Here is an 18,649-nt window from a genome sequence, read left to right on the forward strand (position 1 = left end):
CATATGTTCGTAAACAACGAGAGCAAACTGAGCAGCAAGCAGACGTGCAGCCAATCAAATGCATTGTTTCATCCTCCAGCTGTGCCTCTGGGCTGTGATATGCTCATTTGGCTGCGGGCCAGATCAGGGGTGGGACTTCTTAATCCTGCAGAGCTCTAGAAAGGGAATGGGAGGTGGAGAGGAGTTTTTGTTACACTGCATCTTACAGACAGCAATTCCCATACCACCGTCAGACCCACACTGCAGCAGAAAGACTATTTTTAGCTCGGTTTTATGAGAAGGAATGACACTGAAAACTTGATTCAGACGCTAAAATCTCTTGTTGCTTAGATATCTGAGTTTGATTCATTTGTGTCATTGTGTGTAACCTCAAGAGCTTTCGATTTAAAACTCTAATTTGGAAAAATTAGCATTTACTTGTATAAGAAGAGTGCATGCGGTTTATTTAGGGAATACTTAAAGGTGAAGCGTGTCATTGCTTGGACACATCAATCGCTTGAGACTTGAACCCGTGACTTTCGGGTTACAACCCCAGCTCTCTAGCCAACATTGTGCATCTGTGTTCCCATCAAACATTGCTGATACTTTGTGCTTTCGAATCGCTTTCACAGTATTTGGATGTCACACGTTGTGCTTTCGAATCGCTTTTACTGCACTTTAATGTCATATGTTGTGCTTTCGAATCGCTTTTACTGCACTTTAATGTCATATGTTGTGCTTTCGAATCGCTTTTACTGCACTTTAATGTCATATGTTGTGCTTTCGAATCGCTTTTACTGCACTTTAATGTCATATGTTTCGAATCACTCTCACGGTACTTTGATGTCATACGTTGTGCTTTCGAATGGCTTTTACAGCACTTTAATGTCATACAGTGTGCGTTCGAAATCGCTTTTACTGCACTTTAATGTCATATGTTGTGCTTTCAAATCGCTCTCACGGAACTTTGATGTCATATGTTGTGCTTTCGAATCGCTTTTACTGCACTTTAATGTCATATGTTGTGCTCTCGAATCGCTTTCACGGTACTTGGATGTCACACGTTGTGCTTTCGAAACGCTTTTACTGCACTTTAATGTCATATGTTGTGCTTTTGAATCGCTCTTACGGAACTTTGATGTCATACGTTGTGCTTTCGAATCGCTTTCACGGTACTTTAATGTCATATGTTGTGCTTTCGAATCGCTTTTACTACACTTTAATGTCATATGTTGTGCTTTCGAATCGCTTTCACTGTACTTTGATGTCATACATTGTGCTTTCGAATCGCTTTCACTGTACTTCGATGTCATACATTGTGCTTTCGAAACGCTTTTACTGTACTTTGATGTCATACGTTGTGCTTTCGAATTGCTTTCACTGTACTTCGATGTCATACGTTGTGCTTTTGAATTGCTTTTACTGTACTTTAATGTCATATGTTGTGCTTTCGAATCGCTCTTACGGAACTTTGATGTCATACGTTGTGCTTTCGAATCGCTTTCACTGTACTTCGATGTCATACATTGTGCTTTCGAATCGCTTTTACTGCACTTTAATGTCATATTTTGTGCTTTCGAATCGCTTTCACTGTACTTTGATGTCATACATTGTGCTTTCGAATCGCTTTTACTACACTTTAATGTCATATGTTGTGCTTTCGAATCGCTTTTACTGTTTTTGATGTCATACGTTGTGCTTACAAATAGCTTATACTGCACTTTAATGTCATATGTTGTGCTTTCAAATCAGTCTCACGGTACTTTGATGTCATACATTGTGCTTTCAAATCGCTTTCACTGTATTTTGATGTCATATGTTGTGCTTTCGAACGGCTCTCACGGAACTTTAATGTCATATGTTGTGCTTTCGAATCGCTCTTACGGAACTTTGATGTCATACATTGTGCTTTCGAATCGCTTTTACTACACTTTAATGTCATATGTTGTGCTTTCGAATCGCTTTTACTGTTTTTGATGTCATACGTTGTGCTTACAAATCGCTTATACTGTACTTTGATGTCATACATTGTGCTTTCAAATCGCTTTCACTCTATTTTGATGTCATATGTTGTGCTTTCGAACGGCTCTCACGGAACTTTGATGTCATACGTTGTGCTTTTGAATTGCTTTTACTGTACTTTAATGTCATATGTTGTGCTTTCGAATCGCTTTTAGTGCACTTTAATGTCATATGTTGTGCTTTCGAATCACTCTTACGGAACTTTGATGTCATACATTGTGCTTTTGAATTGCTTTTACTGTATTTTAATGTCATACGTTGTGCTTTCGAATCGCTTTTAGTGCACTTTAATGTCATATGTTGTGCTTTCGAATCACTCTTACGGAACTTTGATGTCATACGTTGTGCTTTTGAATTGCTTTTACTGTATTTTAATGTCATACGTTGTGCTTTCGAATCGCTTTTACTGCACTTTAATGTCATATGTTGTGCTTTCAAATCAGTCTCACGGTACTTTGATGCCATACGTTGTGCTTTCGAATCGCTCTTGCTGATCTTGTTGATGTCATATGCAGTGTTGGGGGTAATGCATTTCAAGTAACACGCAATACGTAATAATATTACTTTTCTGAAGTAACGAGTAAATTACGTATTACTTTATAAATGGACACATTAATATTTGAGTTACCTTTTTAAAAAATAGTACTGAATCAAACTGAACATATTAACGTAGAATTACGCACTCTTTGCGCCTGAGCGGGAACAGTTTGAGTTAGAAACGGAGATGGCAGGCCAAAGCTTGACATTTTCGCGATCATAAAAAACACCTGCAAGGCCTAAAAGAGAGCCAAGTAAGAAAAAGTTGCACAAAAGTAACTTAAAAGTAACGTAAGCATTAGGGATGCACCGATAGGATTTTTTGGGCCGATGCCGATACCGATTTAAACAGACAACTTCTTGCTGATACCGATGCCGATATTAAACACTTGTATACAATACTATACAGTTGGTCTATTAGCTAGTTTATTTCTGCATCAAATTATTTTTACTGAACATGGATTGGATCTAATTAACATTCAACTGACCAACATAATAAGAGAGGCACAAATTAAGCTAAAACAAATATAAGACGACAACATAACAACCTTCAAAGGTGGTTTTTGCTATTCAGCATTTCTTTTATTAACAACATTAACTCCTTTTTTACATATAATGGATTTCTTTAATAAACATACACTCTAAAAAAACAAACGGTTCCACATAGCACCAAAACTGTTGCTTTCAATCGTGGCGATAGAGGAACCATTTGGTGCCATGTAGCACCGGTGAAGAACCAGTGAAGCACCAGTGAAGCACCAGTGTAGAACCATATAGGGGCCATATAGCACCACATATGGTTCTACATAGCACTATATGGTTCTACACAGGTGCTTCACTGGTGCTTCACTGGTTCTTCACTGGTGCTATATGGCACTAAAAATGGTTCTTCTATCGTTACGATCCAAAGCAACAGTTTTGGTGCTATATAGAACCTTTTTTTTTTTAGAGTGTAAATAATGCCAGTGCTATTGCAACTTCAAAAAAAGTTGGACTTCTTTTCCCCCACTAAAGTGCAGTCTGTTTCTTTTATTGTCCAAGACATTTGAGCCAGCTTAAGAAAGGTTTTCTGTCGGTGCTTAAGTATAGTGCACACCAGAACATTAAATCATTTTTATTGAACAACAAACATGCAACTCATTGCCTTTATGTGGTTAATTAAAAAACAATCGGTATCGGCCTTTCTCGTGCTATTACCGATATGCCGATGGTTTCAAATTCATCAAATATCGGCCGATAAATATCGGCGGCCGATACATCGGTGCATCACTAGTAAGCATTACTTTCCATGAAAAGTAACTAAGTAACGCAATTAGTTACTTTTTTGGAGAAGTAACTTAATATTGTAATGCATTACCTTTAAAAGTAACTTTCCCCAACACTGGTCATATGCCAGTTGGTCTGTGCAACGCTAGTTTTTTGCCATATTTCTGAGTTAAACAGAATATCATGTGAGGAAATAGTGGGCGTGGCTTGTGTTTTCCACTGTGCTTTGATTGGATATAGAAAAGTAGGCTTTTCATTCAGAAATAGAACTGGCAGCAGACTGACAGTAAGAAGGGGGCGGAGTTAACGCATGCCCCTGCCCAAGACGCCTAACCGACATCCTCAGAGAATGTTTGCTAAAAGAGTGCACATGAATAATAAATTCTTAATTTCTCTAAAAACACTGCAATGTTCCATTAAAAAATAAGAAGTCAGTTTTGATTTCATTGGAACTTTAAATATTTTGGAGATCTCATTGCTTCTTTGTTTATTCTCTTGGCTGCTTTTTCATTTGAGTCAATGTTTATGTTGCATAAGCATCCTGGAAACAGTTTATATCAAGGTTGCTGCAGACACATACAGTACAGGACGTCCACTTAGACACACACACACACACAGTTTTTCCATTGCTGATTATGTGCTATTGCATAACACTGCAGCCGTGACATTATGTAGGCCTGTGTGATGTTGCATTAGTATCTCTGTGCATTATTCTGCTACCAACCATACTTATATCACTTCTGTCTCTTGCAGGTGGGCAGACTGGCTGACGCAATGAAAGAGGAGAACCTATTCCGCAGACGGTTCTCACTATGTCCTACAGCCACGTCCCCTCCCAAGATTGACCCACGCGCGCTGTCCCGCAACCTGTCCTATGGTGGAGACAATGAGCTGTACCCGCTGAGCCCAGGTATCCATTCTATTCAGACATCTGCCAAACAAGCGGGTCTGTCAAAAGAAGGTCCAGGTGATTTCAAATGTCAACATTGGCTTTCAAACATCGTGCAGTCCGACTTTAATGCTGTTATCAGCCGATCTCAATCGGATCGGAGCATCCCTAGGTGTAACATAACATGGATAGGGATCGATGCATTGATTAAATGTCTAATGATATGATGCATTGGTGCATAAAATATCGATATAAGGTACCTTTATTTACACATTTCCGTGAAAGTGCGCATTTTAATTTATTTTCGTGTGCTAGTGTCAGCAAGTAAATGCAATCAATCATATCGAATTGTCAGTGCTTCGAAGAAAAGTTTAATGTTTTGGCAAATGTTGCAGGCGGAGATAAATGATAATGTATCCTATCGCAATGAACGGCCCGATTTACAACCCTAAAAACTATTGACTACAGGGGGACTTTAACTAAAAAGTGACACATTACAGTTTTGATGGTTGTTTGTCTTTATATAATCATATCGAATCATAATTGCTTTGAAGAAAAGTTTAATTTATCTCCGAATTTTGTATCGCTGGCAGAGATAAACGATACGGTATCGAATCGCAATGAGCGGTCTGATTTACATCTTTAAAAATGATTGACTACAGGGGGACTTTAACTAAAAAGTTACATATTGCAGTTTTGACGGTTGTATGTCTTTATGTAATTGTATTGAATCGTAATTGCTTTAAAGAGAAGTTTGATGTATTGGCAAATTTTGCATTGCTGGCGGAGATAACCGATACCATATCGTATCGCAATGAATGGTCCGATTTACAACCCTAAAAATTATTAACTACAGGGTGACTTTAACTAAAAAAAGTTACATATTGCAGTTTTGATGGTTGTATGTGTTTAAATAATCATATCAAATCGTAATTGCTTTGAAGAAAAGTTTGATGTATCGGCAAATTTTGCTTTACTGGCGGAGATAACCGATACTGTATCGTATCGCAATGTACTGTCCGATTTACAACCCTAAAAATTATTGACTACAGGGGGACTTTAACTAAAAAAAGTGACGCATTACAGTTTTGACCTGTTGTTTGTCTTTATATAATCATATCGAATCGTAATTGCTTTGAAGAAAAGTTTGATGTATCGGCAAATTTTGCATCGCTGGTGGAGATAACCGATACCGTATAGTATCGCAATGAACGGTCCGATTTACATCCCTAAAAATTATTAACTACAGGGGGACTTTAACTTAAAAAAGTTACATATTGCAGTTTCGATGGTTGTATTTCTTTAAATAATCATATCAAATTGTAATTGCTTTGAAGAAAAGTTTGATGTATCTGCAAATTTTGCTTTGCTAGCGGAGATAACCGATATCTTGTTTAGTATCGCATTGAATGGTCCGATTTACATCCCTTAAAATGATTAACTACAGGGGGCCTTTAACTAAAAAAGTTACATATTACAGTTTTGACCCGTTGTCTGTCTTTATATAATCTAATCGTAATTGCTTTGAAGGAAAGTTCGATGTATCGGCAAATTTTGCATCGCTGGTGGAGATAACGATACCGTATCGTATCGCAATGAATGGTCCGATTTACATCCCTAAAAATTATTAACTACAGGGGGACTTTAACAAAAAAAAGTTACATATTGCAGTTTTGACGGTTGTATGTCTTTATGTAATTGTATTGAATCGTAATTGCTTTGAATAAAAGTTTGATATATCGGCAAATTTTGCATTGCTGGTGGAGATAGCCGATACCGTATCGTATCGCAATGAATGGTCCGATTTACATCCCTTAAAATTATTAACTACAGGGTGACTTTAACTAAAAAAGTTACATATTGCAGTTTTGATGGTTGTCTGTCTTTATATAATCTAATCGTAATTGCTTTGAAGAAAAGTTTGATGTATCTGCAAATTTAGCATCACTGGCGGAGATAACCGATACCGTATCGTATCGCAATGAATGGTCTGATTTACATCCCCAAAAATTATTAACTACAGGGGGACTTTAACTAAAAAAGTTACATATTGCAGTTTTGACGGTTGTATGTCTTTATGTAATTGTATTGAATCGTAATTGCTTTGAAGAAACGTTTGATGTATCAGCAAATTTTGCATCACTGGTGGAGATAACCGATACCGTATCGTATCGCAATGAATTGTCCGATTTACATCCCTAAAAAAGATTAACTACAGGGTGACTTTAACTAAAAAAGTTACTTATTGCAGTTTTGATGTTTGTCTGTCTTTATATAATCTAATCGTAATTGCTTTAAAGAAAAGTTTGATGTATCGGCAAATTTAGCATCGCTGGCGTAGATAACCGATACTGTATTGTATTACAATGAACGGTCCGATTTACATCCCTAAAAATTATTAACTACAGGGGGACTTTAACTAAAAAAAGTTACATATTGCAGTTTCGATGATTGATGTCTTTAAATAATCATATCAAATCGTAATTGGTTTGAAGAAAAGTTTGATGTATCGGCAAATTTTGCTTTGCTGGCGGAGATAACCGATTACTGTATCGTATCGCATTGAATGGTCCGATTTACATCCCTTAAAATTATTAACTACAGGGGGCCTTTAACTAAAAAAGTTACATATTGCAGTTTTGATGGTTGTCTGTCTTTATATAATCTAATCGTAATTGCTTTGAAGAAAAGTTTGATGTATCGGCAAATTTGGCATCGCTGGCGGAGATAATAGATACCGTATCGTTTCGCAATGAATGGTCCGATTTACATCCCTAAAAATTATTAACTAACATTAACAAAGATGAATAAATACTGTAACAAATGTATTGCTCATGGTTTGTTCATGAACATTATAATAAAGTGTTACCACATATTGCAGTTTTGACCTGTTGTATGTCTTTATATACTACTAAAATTATATTTTTCCCAAATAGATGTGTTATTGTAATGTAAAATCTATGCATTTTTCAATTCTCAGATCATTATTTACCTAACTTATTTCCCTTGGTATTAATGACTTGTTTGTGTGCCGATGTGGGTGTGTGTGTGCGTGCTTGTGTTTGTGTGTGTTCTTCAGGTAATGAAACAGAGAGGAACGGTTTGGCCATAATGAAGGATGAGGTCAGCCCCGCCCGATCACCCAGTAGCGTGGTACGTTGATCTTCTTGTTGCCTGCATGAAATATGATGGGATATTACCCAAAAAAACTGCTTGATCAAAAAACATATTTTCATGCATTTACATTCATGCATTCGGCAGATACTTTTATCCAAAACAACTTACAGTGATTACAAGGTATACATTGTATTAGTATATGAGTTACAGGAATACTTTAACTGAAAGACTGAAGGATTTACAAGCCCTTTGAAAAGTCACATGATCTGCAATTATGCCTCAACCAATTACAGTCTCCCATATCCATTTTGCTGTCTTATTTCCGTTGCACTGAAAGCTTTATTAAATCAAATCTCATGTTTCAAGTCCACATAAAATGCAGCTGTCTGTATCATGTGTTTTTAATGAACGAGATGTGCCAGCGAGACAAAAGTTTCATCTGGAAAGATCTTATATAAGCAAGCCTGCAAAAGAGCCATCTTTAAAACATTAGTATGGGTCACAACAGTCAAATAATCTACTAGTCGTCCAAATGCAACCAGTTAGTTGCATCGACTAGGGCAGATTTTTTCCTCTCTCTTTTTTTAGCTGCGATGCTTAAATTAGTTTGCTGTTGCTTTGGTTGCTAGACAGTTTGCAGGAAAACCCCTTTAGGAAAAGTCTCACCTTTAAAACACTTTTGCTCCAGCTAGTCTAGTTCAGGTCAGTGAATTTGAAACCAAACTAACTATACTGGATTTTTATGGCACGTTAATTGATCACTTCAGGCAACCTACTAACTAGTCATACTGTATTCAGGGTTCCCACGGGTCCTTGAAATCCTTGAAAGTTTGTGAATCTGGGGGAAATAATTTAAGGCCCTGGGACGTTTTTGAAAATATACATACATAGATAGACATACAGGCCATTGAAAGTGCTTGAATCTTTATGCAAGAAGTTTTCTTGAAAAAAATATATTATTCCCTGTATTATTCCCATATTATTTAAGCACACGTGCTAAACTGTTTGCTTTAAATGCTTATATCTTCAAAATGCTTTTTTGCATAGTTGTGTTTGACACATGAAAACGTCTCGGGTTACGTATGTAACTGTTGTTCCCTGAGAAGGGAACGAGACGCTGCATCTCCCTTGCCATACTTCCTGCATCCCTGTATTGCCGTCTTTGGCAATATTTCAGATAGCGATATACTTCCTGGCTCCCGCATCACCCTGTCTTTGTCGTTAAGCCTCACAATTGGTTGAATTTGATATACACGTTCAGACGCACTTACCCCTGGAGGCGTCCACAAAGTGTCACCGCAGTGACGCAGCGCGAGTTCCCTTAAAAGGGAACTGTAACAATGTATCTTATAAGGTAACACAATGTAACCTCGCTCTCACTTCCCCACATTTAGTCCTTGAATTTGAGGGTATTGGACCTGGAAAGTCCTGGAAAGGTCCTTGAAAACAGGAACCCTGTGTATTTATAAAACACGTACTGTATATTTGCATATGGCATTTACTACACTGTTACTGCAGTCCCCGGTCTGTATTCACCGGTTTGTAGGTTAATTTGGGTGTAAGAGGAGAACAGAGCCGTTTCCTTTTCCTCTGATCTTTAGCTGACAACCACAGCTGACCAAACACACCTGCTTCATTTAACCCGCCGTCTTTTACAGTTACTGTAGTGTTAAAAAGAGTCATAGCTGGCTGCATCTTCATTCAGGGAATAACGCTGAATGATTATTAATTTAAAATCAACAGATTGCGACGATTGGTAACTACTTTACCTCAGTTTCGTCACATATTTAGCTGCGAAAACCGATTTTTTGTGAGATTAACTTGATTTTATACAGTACATCACTGAATGCATGCTGTAAACATGGTTTTATTTATTTTTTATTTTTTAAAGAAATTTTGTTTTGCTTTCTTTTAAATGAAGTAAAAACACATCGTCTTGGTTATCATTTATAATCATTTTTGATTTCTCTCTACAGTCGGACTCCAAAATGTTTATTGGTTTGGAGAAAGAGTCTTCCTCGCCCACAGAGAAGCTAGCAAGAAAAGAATCGCTAAAGGTAAGATGTGCTTCCCACTTGTGTTCCAGTTTCTTACTTATAGGCGATCCTTTTAGCCAAAAAGTGGACAAGAAAAAATATTTTAGTCATCAGAGAAATAGCCTGCAGTGTGTTTTGTTTTATAGTAGCCTTTGTGTTGTATTTGGTGCCCTCTAGTGTTTGACAAAGGTTTTGTTTGAAATGGCCTTCATACTCATTTTCACCCTTCTGATGATTAAATAAGAAATAACTGATGACAGGCCATTAAATTATTCGAAAATAATGCACATCCAAGGTGGTAATGCAGCATAACTGGTGGTAACATTAAGAAATTTAACAGGTTAGGTGTGGGTTTATTGAAAAATAATGCATACCCATGAAACATTAACCAGAATAAAGCATTCAAACTTCACCTTATATTCCAGGTTCAGAAAATGAATTACCGTCAGGAAAAGAAGAGGGTTGCCAAAGATATATTCAGTGCTCTTAAGGACCCGAGTGTGGTTATCATGTCCAACTGGCTAAAGGTAAAACAAACACAATTGTTAATCTGGTGACCGTGATCGGTCATTTGGCAATAGCTCAACCGTAACTAAGACAGCCGTCTGGGAATCTGTCTCAGATCCGCGGGTCGTTGAAGAGCTGGACCAAACTGTGGTGCATACTGAAGCCCGGCATCCTCCTCATATATAAAACTCCTGATTCGGAGCACTGGGTGGGAACGATCCTTCTGAACGCCTGCAAACTCATCGAAAGACCCTCAAAGAAAGACGGCTTCTGCTTTAAAGTCTACCACCCTATGGAGAAGTCCATCTGGGCCATGAAGGCAAGTACAGAAACACTTGACAGCTGCTCATACACTGATCCCTAGCTGTCTCTGGGGCAGTACCCATTTGTTATAAAGGTCTTAATATGTACCATTTAGGGGCAGTTTCCCGGACAGGGATTAGACTAGTCCTAGACAAAAAACATTTTTAAGAGCTGTCCAAACTAAAAACAACTTGCACTTACATATCTTAAAATACATCAGTGCCCTTTGTTTTGCCTCAAAATGCACACAGGTAGGGCTGCTCGATTATGGGAAAAATCATAATCCCGATTGTTTTGATAAAAATCTTAATCTCGATTATTTAACACGATTACTTAAATGACTGTAAAAACATGCATTTATACATGGGCTTGACATTAACTGTTTTGCTCACCAGTCAAAGTGGCTAGTTGTTTTCCAAAGTAAGTTACTAGCCACTCAGCATTTTCACAGGCCACAATTTTGTTGCTGGTAAAATAAATTTTATATGATTAAACTTGACTTTGGCATCCTAAAATGACTTTAATTTGAGCAAATTTACTTGGTTTAGCTAAATTAGATGCAGATTGAATTTCAAATGCAGTCTGACCACCCAAATTAGGACAACATTAGCTGGTATATAGCAGGTATATCAGTATAGATCATATCATATATTTAGGTGCATAAAAACAGTCTAGTAAGGCATAAATAGATTTACATTGAATGAATATATTAAAAGTGGAGCAGGGGTGTAGAAGATTAACTGAAAAGATATATACAAAACCCCTCGACAACCACTTTAAATATTTATTAACAACAGCAGTCAAGAAATGTACATAAATTTTACTTTCAACTTGTTTATGCAGATTGTATTTTATATGCTTGATCTTGTTTTCTGTTAAAAGTGATTTAAGACTTTTAATGACAACTGTCGAGAGGGCATTATTGTTGCCCAAAGTAGCTTACATTAAAATGATGCGCGAACCTCTCAGCTGGCGGGTTTCATTTGATTTCGTGTGCATTCAGGAATGCGCTGAATTTCTCTCTGCTCTTGCCCTGAGAATGTGCACGCAATATATATCTCTCCAATCACTTCCATGCAATTGTTGAATCTTTCCCGAATGCGCTCAGACTGCGTCCTCTTGTGCATTCGCAAATCCATCACCTCTCGTGCGCTCTCTGGGAGGTGGCGCTTTGGTCCGCAACGCTCCGCTGAACGCGCGCGCGTCTCCACAAACGGTCGCAGCCGAAATATACCCGCATTTGGCGGGTGTTAATGTCAAGCCCTGCATACATTCAATGCATTGTTTAGTGTTGCTGCAGAAGGCTACACGTGTCAAAGCAGTAGTGTTTAAGTGCCAGCAGAACGCGATTCACATTTTAAACACGATTGCATATAACTTTACAAACATAAACAGGATTATTACCTAGTGACCTGACTTTAAACAGATGACTGAGCGCGCAGTTCTCTGCACGGAGAGCGGCGCCACGATCCAGCTGATAATATTTTAAACGTGAGGGATAGTTTGCCTCCGCTGGCTTGAAAAGCATAAAACTGAACAAATACATGAGGATTTCTACTTTGTGTGCGAGGCGCAGCTGCTTATGACGCGTCGGATTAATGACTCAAAACGAAATAACAGAAATGCGGCACACTAATCGATCTCCCTCGATTATCTTGTTTTTGCAATCGAAATGTGCAAAAATCGAAATTGAAATCGAAAAACGATTAATTGCACAGCCCTACACACAGGTAATGTTTTTAGTAAGGCATGTTTGTTAACACTAGTTATATTTCATAATTAAACTTAGGCCTAGTCCTGGATTAAGCTAATCCCTGTCCGGGAAACTGCCCCTTAGTATAACATTTGGTATCAATATGTGCTTCTGAGGTACTATTATTAACTTTTTAGTAGGATGCACCGATATGATTTTTTTTTGGGGGGGGGGGGGGGGTGATACCAGTTTGAACAGACAACTATTGGCTAATACTGATATTAAACACTTGTAAATAATACTACACAGTTGGCCTATTAGCTAGTTTATTTCTGCATCAAATTATTTTATTAAACATGGATTGAATATATGACCAACATAATAAGAGAGACACAAAGTAAGATACAATTCTGGCAATTTTTGGTCTTTTTCCGAGATTTTAAAACAAGCACAGACCGCTGACATTTTCCCGAAATACTCTTATTCTGCACGGCTCACGTAAATTAGTTATGTCTCACGTTATTAACTACGAAATTTGCACTTTTTTCTCCCATCGCACGTCTGACAAACTTTAATTTGTACAGATTTTATTTTGTTTTGGAAAGTATTTCATTGTTTAAAAAATAAAAAAATTTATTATGCAACTTATTGCCTTCACGCAGATAATTATTAAACAATCTGTATCGGCCTTTGTCGTGCTATTGCTGATGGTTTCAAATAAATAAAAAATCGTCCGATACATATCGGCGACCAATACATCGGTGCATCACTTTTTAGGTACAAAGATGTACTTTTTGAAAGGGTACCGCCCCATTAACTCATTCCCCGCCAGCCCCTTTTTTTTTTAAAGTTGGCCGCCAGCATTTTTTGTAATTTTCACAAAAGTTTCACAAAATGCCTTCCAGGAAAATTTTCTTCTAAAAATATATAAACATACAAATATATTAAATGAAAGAACAGACCCTCTGCTTTTAAACATAAAAAACAGGGGGGGGGGTTCATCCTATCTAGATTTTTTTTCTGCTTACAAACTCTTAAATATGCTTTTTCTTCAAAAAAAAAAAGTTTAGCAAAAAGAATTTTGTTAGAGATCAGATTCAGAACGATTATCAAAACATACACAGAGTTTAAAATTAGTAAATAACATTTTGGCTTCAGTTTTTTTAATAAAATGGGTAAGTGCCATCTAGTGGATATTCGTGGTATTGCATATTAACATAAAAAATTCATCAGGAACACGTTTTTTTATGCAAATCTAGATAAGATAACTTGTCAATGGCGGGGAAAGAGTTAACAATGGATTAAGAGAATGATTATTATTTGTTTTGTTATTTAGGGTCCAAAAGGAGAGAACGTGGGCTCCATCACACAACCCCTGCCTAGTAGTTACCTTATCTTCAGGGCAGCATCTGAGTCTGATGGTGAGCATTTATAGCTTTTTCTTTGTTGTACAATGCTGGGGAATTAACTACATACAATAGAGACTGAACTAACTACTGACAGTACTGACAGGAGCTTGACTATTTTTCCGAACAGTATAGCTTTGCCAGAAACAGACTATTTTTTCCAACAGGCAGTGAAGTAGGATAACAAAACACTAATGTCACATTGCTTTGGACACCAAGCCTTAAAACCGAGCAAGATGAGGCTACATTTAAAGTAAAAATGTCTATCTTTCTCGACTAATATAAGAAAATCAGATTATTTCGGTTTCACAGTTTATCTTTTCAATTCATGTAAATCTATAAATGGGTGATTCTCACGAAACCATTGAAACAGCACGGCACTAATGATTTTAGCTTTAAAATGTGTAATATAGTAACATTAAAAAGCATCAGAATTAACACAATACTGTGTTCTACCTTGCACAATGTGTGATTTCAACATAAGAATTTATAATTGGAAATTTTATCTCATTTTCTGCTGAAATTCTCATTACCGCAATGTGTCCGGCTATGTTTGAACATGCGTTATGTTGTAATTTAATCAAATTAACACAAAAATATTAAGAAAAAAAAATAAATGGATGTTTTGCTAGACTACTTTAGATGACAGAAAAAATATTTACTGAATATTCATGTATAATAATAATGAAAAAAAAATTAGGAAAATGATGTGCCCATGCCTGATGTTCTCATCCTCCGCAACACTTTTTGAGAACAGTTTAAGCACACATACAGAATTGTAATAAAGTTTGATTTTGAGTGAACAAGCACATGGACCAGTTACTTCAAGATGGCTACCAGGTAAGATCATTTTTTTTACAGTTAATTTGAAATATTGTCTTGTCAGAATGCTTACACGACATTTTGATTATCATTACCGCAACAGATGCTTATTAAATGTTAATTTAATTAATAGAAGCATAATTCTTTGATTTTAAATGCATGTGCAGAATCTCCAAATTATGTTCTTTCAGGTTTGTCATGTCATTTTGAAAATATGTCAGTGTTGATGTTTTCTGACTGTTGCGGTAATGAGATTTTTTAGGACAAATTTTTTAAATTATGTTACAAAAAGTGTTAAATGATAAGTAAAAGTTTTTAAATTAGTGTTCCCATTTACTCCAGACTTTGTTTTTCAATGTCTGGTGGGAAAAAAAGTTAATTTAAGCAATTTTTACATTTTCATGCTTGACATTTTTAAAACCAAGTTTTCGTGAGAATCACCCAAATAACTATGTAAGATATAAGGTGTTTGTCGTGAGTAGGGATGCACCGAATCCAGGATTCGGTTTCGGATTCGGCCGAATACTGGGCTTTTTGGCGGGGTTCGGGTTCGGCCGAATCCTAGATTTTTTTTCCACCGAACCGAACCCTAGGCTTGCGCTACGCTGGTCGACGTCACGCAGCCGTTGATTACACACATCGGGTGCTGACGTGGAGATGAGCTTTTTCTTTCGGTCAGCTGGACACACCAAAACTTTTAAACACCGCTGAAAACGCCTTGAGGACCGCAAATGCCAGCTGTTTTTCAGCCGAGCGCTTGGTAGCTGTGATGCTTCAGCTGTGAGCCGGTTGGTTGCTGTGGTAATGTCCCGCCCCTCCTCCACTGTAATTGGACGGCCGTGTGAAGACTGACATTGACGAGCGGAGCTTCTCACTCAAAGTTAAATATTGTTTTCAGCGCGGAGCTGCTTGCTTATTGGAAAAACGAGCGTGTCGCAACGCATCGCTTTCATTATGCATAGGCTTATGGTAATTGTCAAAATAGTTTTTCCAACTTGTCATCCTGGCATAATGTACAGTTAAAATGAAATAAAATGAAAAAATACACTGCTGTGGACGTTTTTTTACTTCATTAATGTGTTTTACTGTGTTGGAATAAGGATGCGAGTAGGATTCGGTATTCGGTTTCGGATTCGGCCGAATCTTAAACGGTGGATTCGGGATTCGGCCGAACCTAAAAAATCTTGATTCGGTGCATCCCTAGTCGTGAGTATCCTAAGCACATTCATACTTTTAAGCATCAGGTCTCCTATAAAGAGGAAAAAATGGATAGAGGTTTCAGGCCGTGCCGTACGTTTGTCCGGCCCTGCATCTCATGCATACAGAAATACTTTTGCCGACAGTGAAAAGAAGAGGTTTGCATGTAGATGTATCATGTGAAGTCTTCACACAAACTCGTGAGGGTTGCGGTGAATAGCTCTGATTGTTTATTCGCTTCAGGACGCTGTTGGATGGACGCTCTTGAATTGGCCCTCAGTTGCTCCAGCCTGTCCAAGAAGACGGCAAAGAGCTGCAGGGAAGATCTCAGCAGCTCCTCCGAGTCTTCACATATACTACAACTGCTACAGTCCACCGCTCTCACAGACCAGGATCTCTTACAGTAAGTGTACAGTAAGGGCTCAGTCACACCAAAAGCGCTTTAAACGCTTGCAAACGCAAGGCGCGACGCACTGCCTTTTTTAAAAAAGAGCAGTGCAGCGCGGCTTTTCATATTGCTAAGCAACCACCGAGTCAGCTGTCTTGTCAATCAAATATTGAAGCGTGAGCGCTCTTTTGCTGTTAACTGTCATATTAGCAGAAACTTTAAAAAGAGGACGCTTGCTCTGACCTTGTTTGAGGGTGAGAGGTGCACAAACACGCAGGAGAGAGTGAGCGAGTGGAGTCCGGTTCTTCAAAGCAACTGTAAACTTCCCTCACCACAACGTAAGGCCCGCCTCTACCCTCATTCGATTGGATAATGGAACACGCGAATGACGTCAGGCGCCTCTCCGCTCTCAGCGCTCCTTCAAAAACGCGTGCGCGGCAGGCGGCAGAAAACCGCAAGGCGCTCGGCGCGCATAAACAGCGCGCAAACGCGCCCTGCCCATAGAATATCATTCAAAAAAGGCGCCTGTAACTGCCATAAACGCTTTTGGTGTGACTGAGCCCTAAGACACCTCTCTGATCTCTATTCATATCACTAAGCAGATGCAATTTAAAGATTTGCTCACACAAGCAAGTACATTACATGAAAGAGTGACATTTTGTGAAGCTGTTGGACATAACTGAATGGCAAAATTATAAACTATTTGCAAAAGTATTTTGGGAACAAAACTATTGAAATTTAAGGAATACTACACCGAAATATGCCAAATGTGTCATAATTTCTCACCCTCATGACATTTTAGATGTATATGCTCGCTTTGCTGTTTTCCTCGCTTTTGTAAGACACATTTGCTAAATGCTCAACTATAAATGTAATTATACACTCACCTAAAGGATTATTAGGAACACCATACTAATACTGTGTTCAGGGCTCGAAATTGCGACCATTTTGGTCGCATATGCGACCGAAATTTAATCTGTGCGACCTTAAAATATATTTGGGAGCATTTGTGCGACTGCCCATTTTGTTGTGACGCGAGTTCAGGGGCGGACTGGCCATCTGGCACACCGGGCAGTTTCCCGGTGGGCCATCGTACATTTTGGGCCGATCCATCTCATACTATCTTTGTCTGAGCAGCCCAGTTAGCGTCTTTTTTTTCTAGACAGACCGGCCCACTGACATTTAAGCAGCAGCCCATTGGTTATTTTCTTTTAAACGACATTACGCTGGCCCAATGACTGACCTGCCCAGTCCTCGTCCTTTTTTTCCCTAGCTAGCCCGGCCCACTCAGCTGCAGCCCCTGGGTTATTTTTTTTTGAATGACATTAAGCTGTCCCAATCACCGCTTTGGTCTCTGTGCAAGCGAGCGTGCATCGTCGGTCAGTTCACGTGTCAAAACAGAGAGAGAGAGAGAGATGGAGAAAAATGCAAGGGAGGCGCAGAAAAACTGCGCGACAAAAAGAAACAAGCTCTTCAGGCAGACGCTGCAAAATGTGTTAAAATAACACAAATGTCGACCTTCAACTAAAAATTATGGTGACAAAGCTGAAATAAAATAGTTTCAAAACATATCATTTCTCTTCAAGCAAAATCAAACAATCCAGGAGATCTGCTTACAGAAAAATATATGTTTATTGTATATAACAACTCACTTGACAGATAATGTAAAAAATATCTTACTGTAATCACACTAGTTTGGTTCAGTGAATGTAGTAAATACTTTCCTGTAAGTACTGCAAGTAATAATCAGTTTTCAATATTACTGTAAGCAGCACTTGTATTCTGTAAAAAGTCGCCAATTGCATGAAGCTTGTTTCATAAGTGTGGATTACTAAATTAAACTAAACTAAACTAAACTAAACTAAACTAAACTAAACTAAACTAAACTAAACTAAACTAAACTAAACTAAACTAAACTAAACTAAACTAACAAATAACACGTTCTAGAAGTGTTTGTTGTGTCAACTCTCACTCTTTTCTACCTTTTATTAATTGGGTTTAGTGCTTTTATGGAATTGGAGTTGCTATTGCTATACATATTTAAAGGCATGCAAAGATGGGTGGTATTTGTGATTATACACTGCAAAAAAATTATAAAAAAAAAAAAAATCTTAGTATTTTTGTCTTGTTTTCAGTAAAATATCTAAAAATTCTTAAAATAAGATGCCCCCTCCTGATGAGCAAAATGAACCAACAAAACAAGTCCAGCTTTTACACCAAAAATTTAAAATTTAAGTAATTTTGTGCATAAAACAAGCAAAAAAATCTGCCAATGGGGTAAGCAAATTTTTCTTACATTTTTCTTGCATTTAATGTTTCAGAAAAATGTTCAAGATTTTTTGCTTACCCCATTGGCAGATTTTCTTTGCTTGTTTTATGCACAAAACCACCCAAATTTGATATTTTTGGTCTAAAAAACTAGACTTATTTTCTTGGGTCATTTTGTCCTTCAAGAAAAAGCATCTTAATTTAAGAATTTTTAGATAT

General features: G+C 37.7%; 1 protein-coding gene across 1 annotated transcript in view; it reads left to right on the forward strand.

The window, feature by feature from the left end:
* osbpl5 (oxysterol binding protein-like 5) overlaps window positions 1–18,649 on the forward strand; it is a 64,242-nt gene that overhangs the window by 26,930 nt on the left and 18,663 nt on the right. The window contains exons 2-8 of the mRNA XM_055192052.2: window positions 4,558–4,714; window positions 7,773–7,846; window positions 9,787–9,867; window positions 10,272–10,373; window positions 10,469–10,672; window positions 13,686–13,770; window positions 16,018–16,177. Of these exons, the coding sequence (XP_055048027.2) occupies window positions 4,579–4,714; window positions 7,773–7,846; window positions 9,787–9,867; window positions 10,272–10,373; window positions 10,469–10,672; window positions 13,686–13,770; window positions 16,018–16,177 (842 nt within the window). The 5' untranslated portion in view covers window positions 4,558–4,578. The remainder of the gene's footprint in view (window positions 1–4,557; window positions 4,715–7,772; window positions 7,847–9,786; window positions 9,868–10,271; window positions 10,374–10,468; window positions 10,673–13,685; window positions 13,771–16,017; window positions 16,178–18,649) is intronic.

Source organism: Misgurnus anguillicaudatus, chromosome 6, assembly GCF_027580225.2.
Source record: "Misgurnus anguillicaudatus chromosome 6, ASM2758022v2, whole genome shotgun sequence".
Taxonomy (NCBI): domain Eukaryota; kingdom Metazoa; phylum Chordata; class Actinopteri; order Cypriniformes; family Cobitidae; genus Misgurnus; species Misgurnus anguillicaudatus.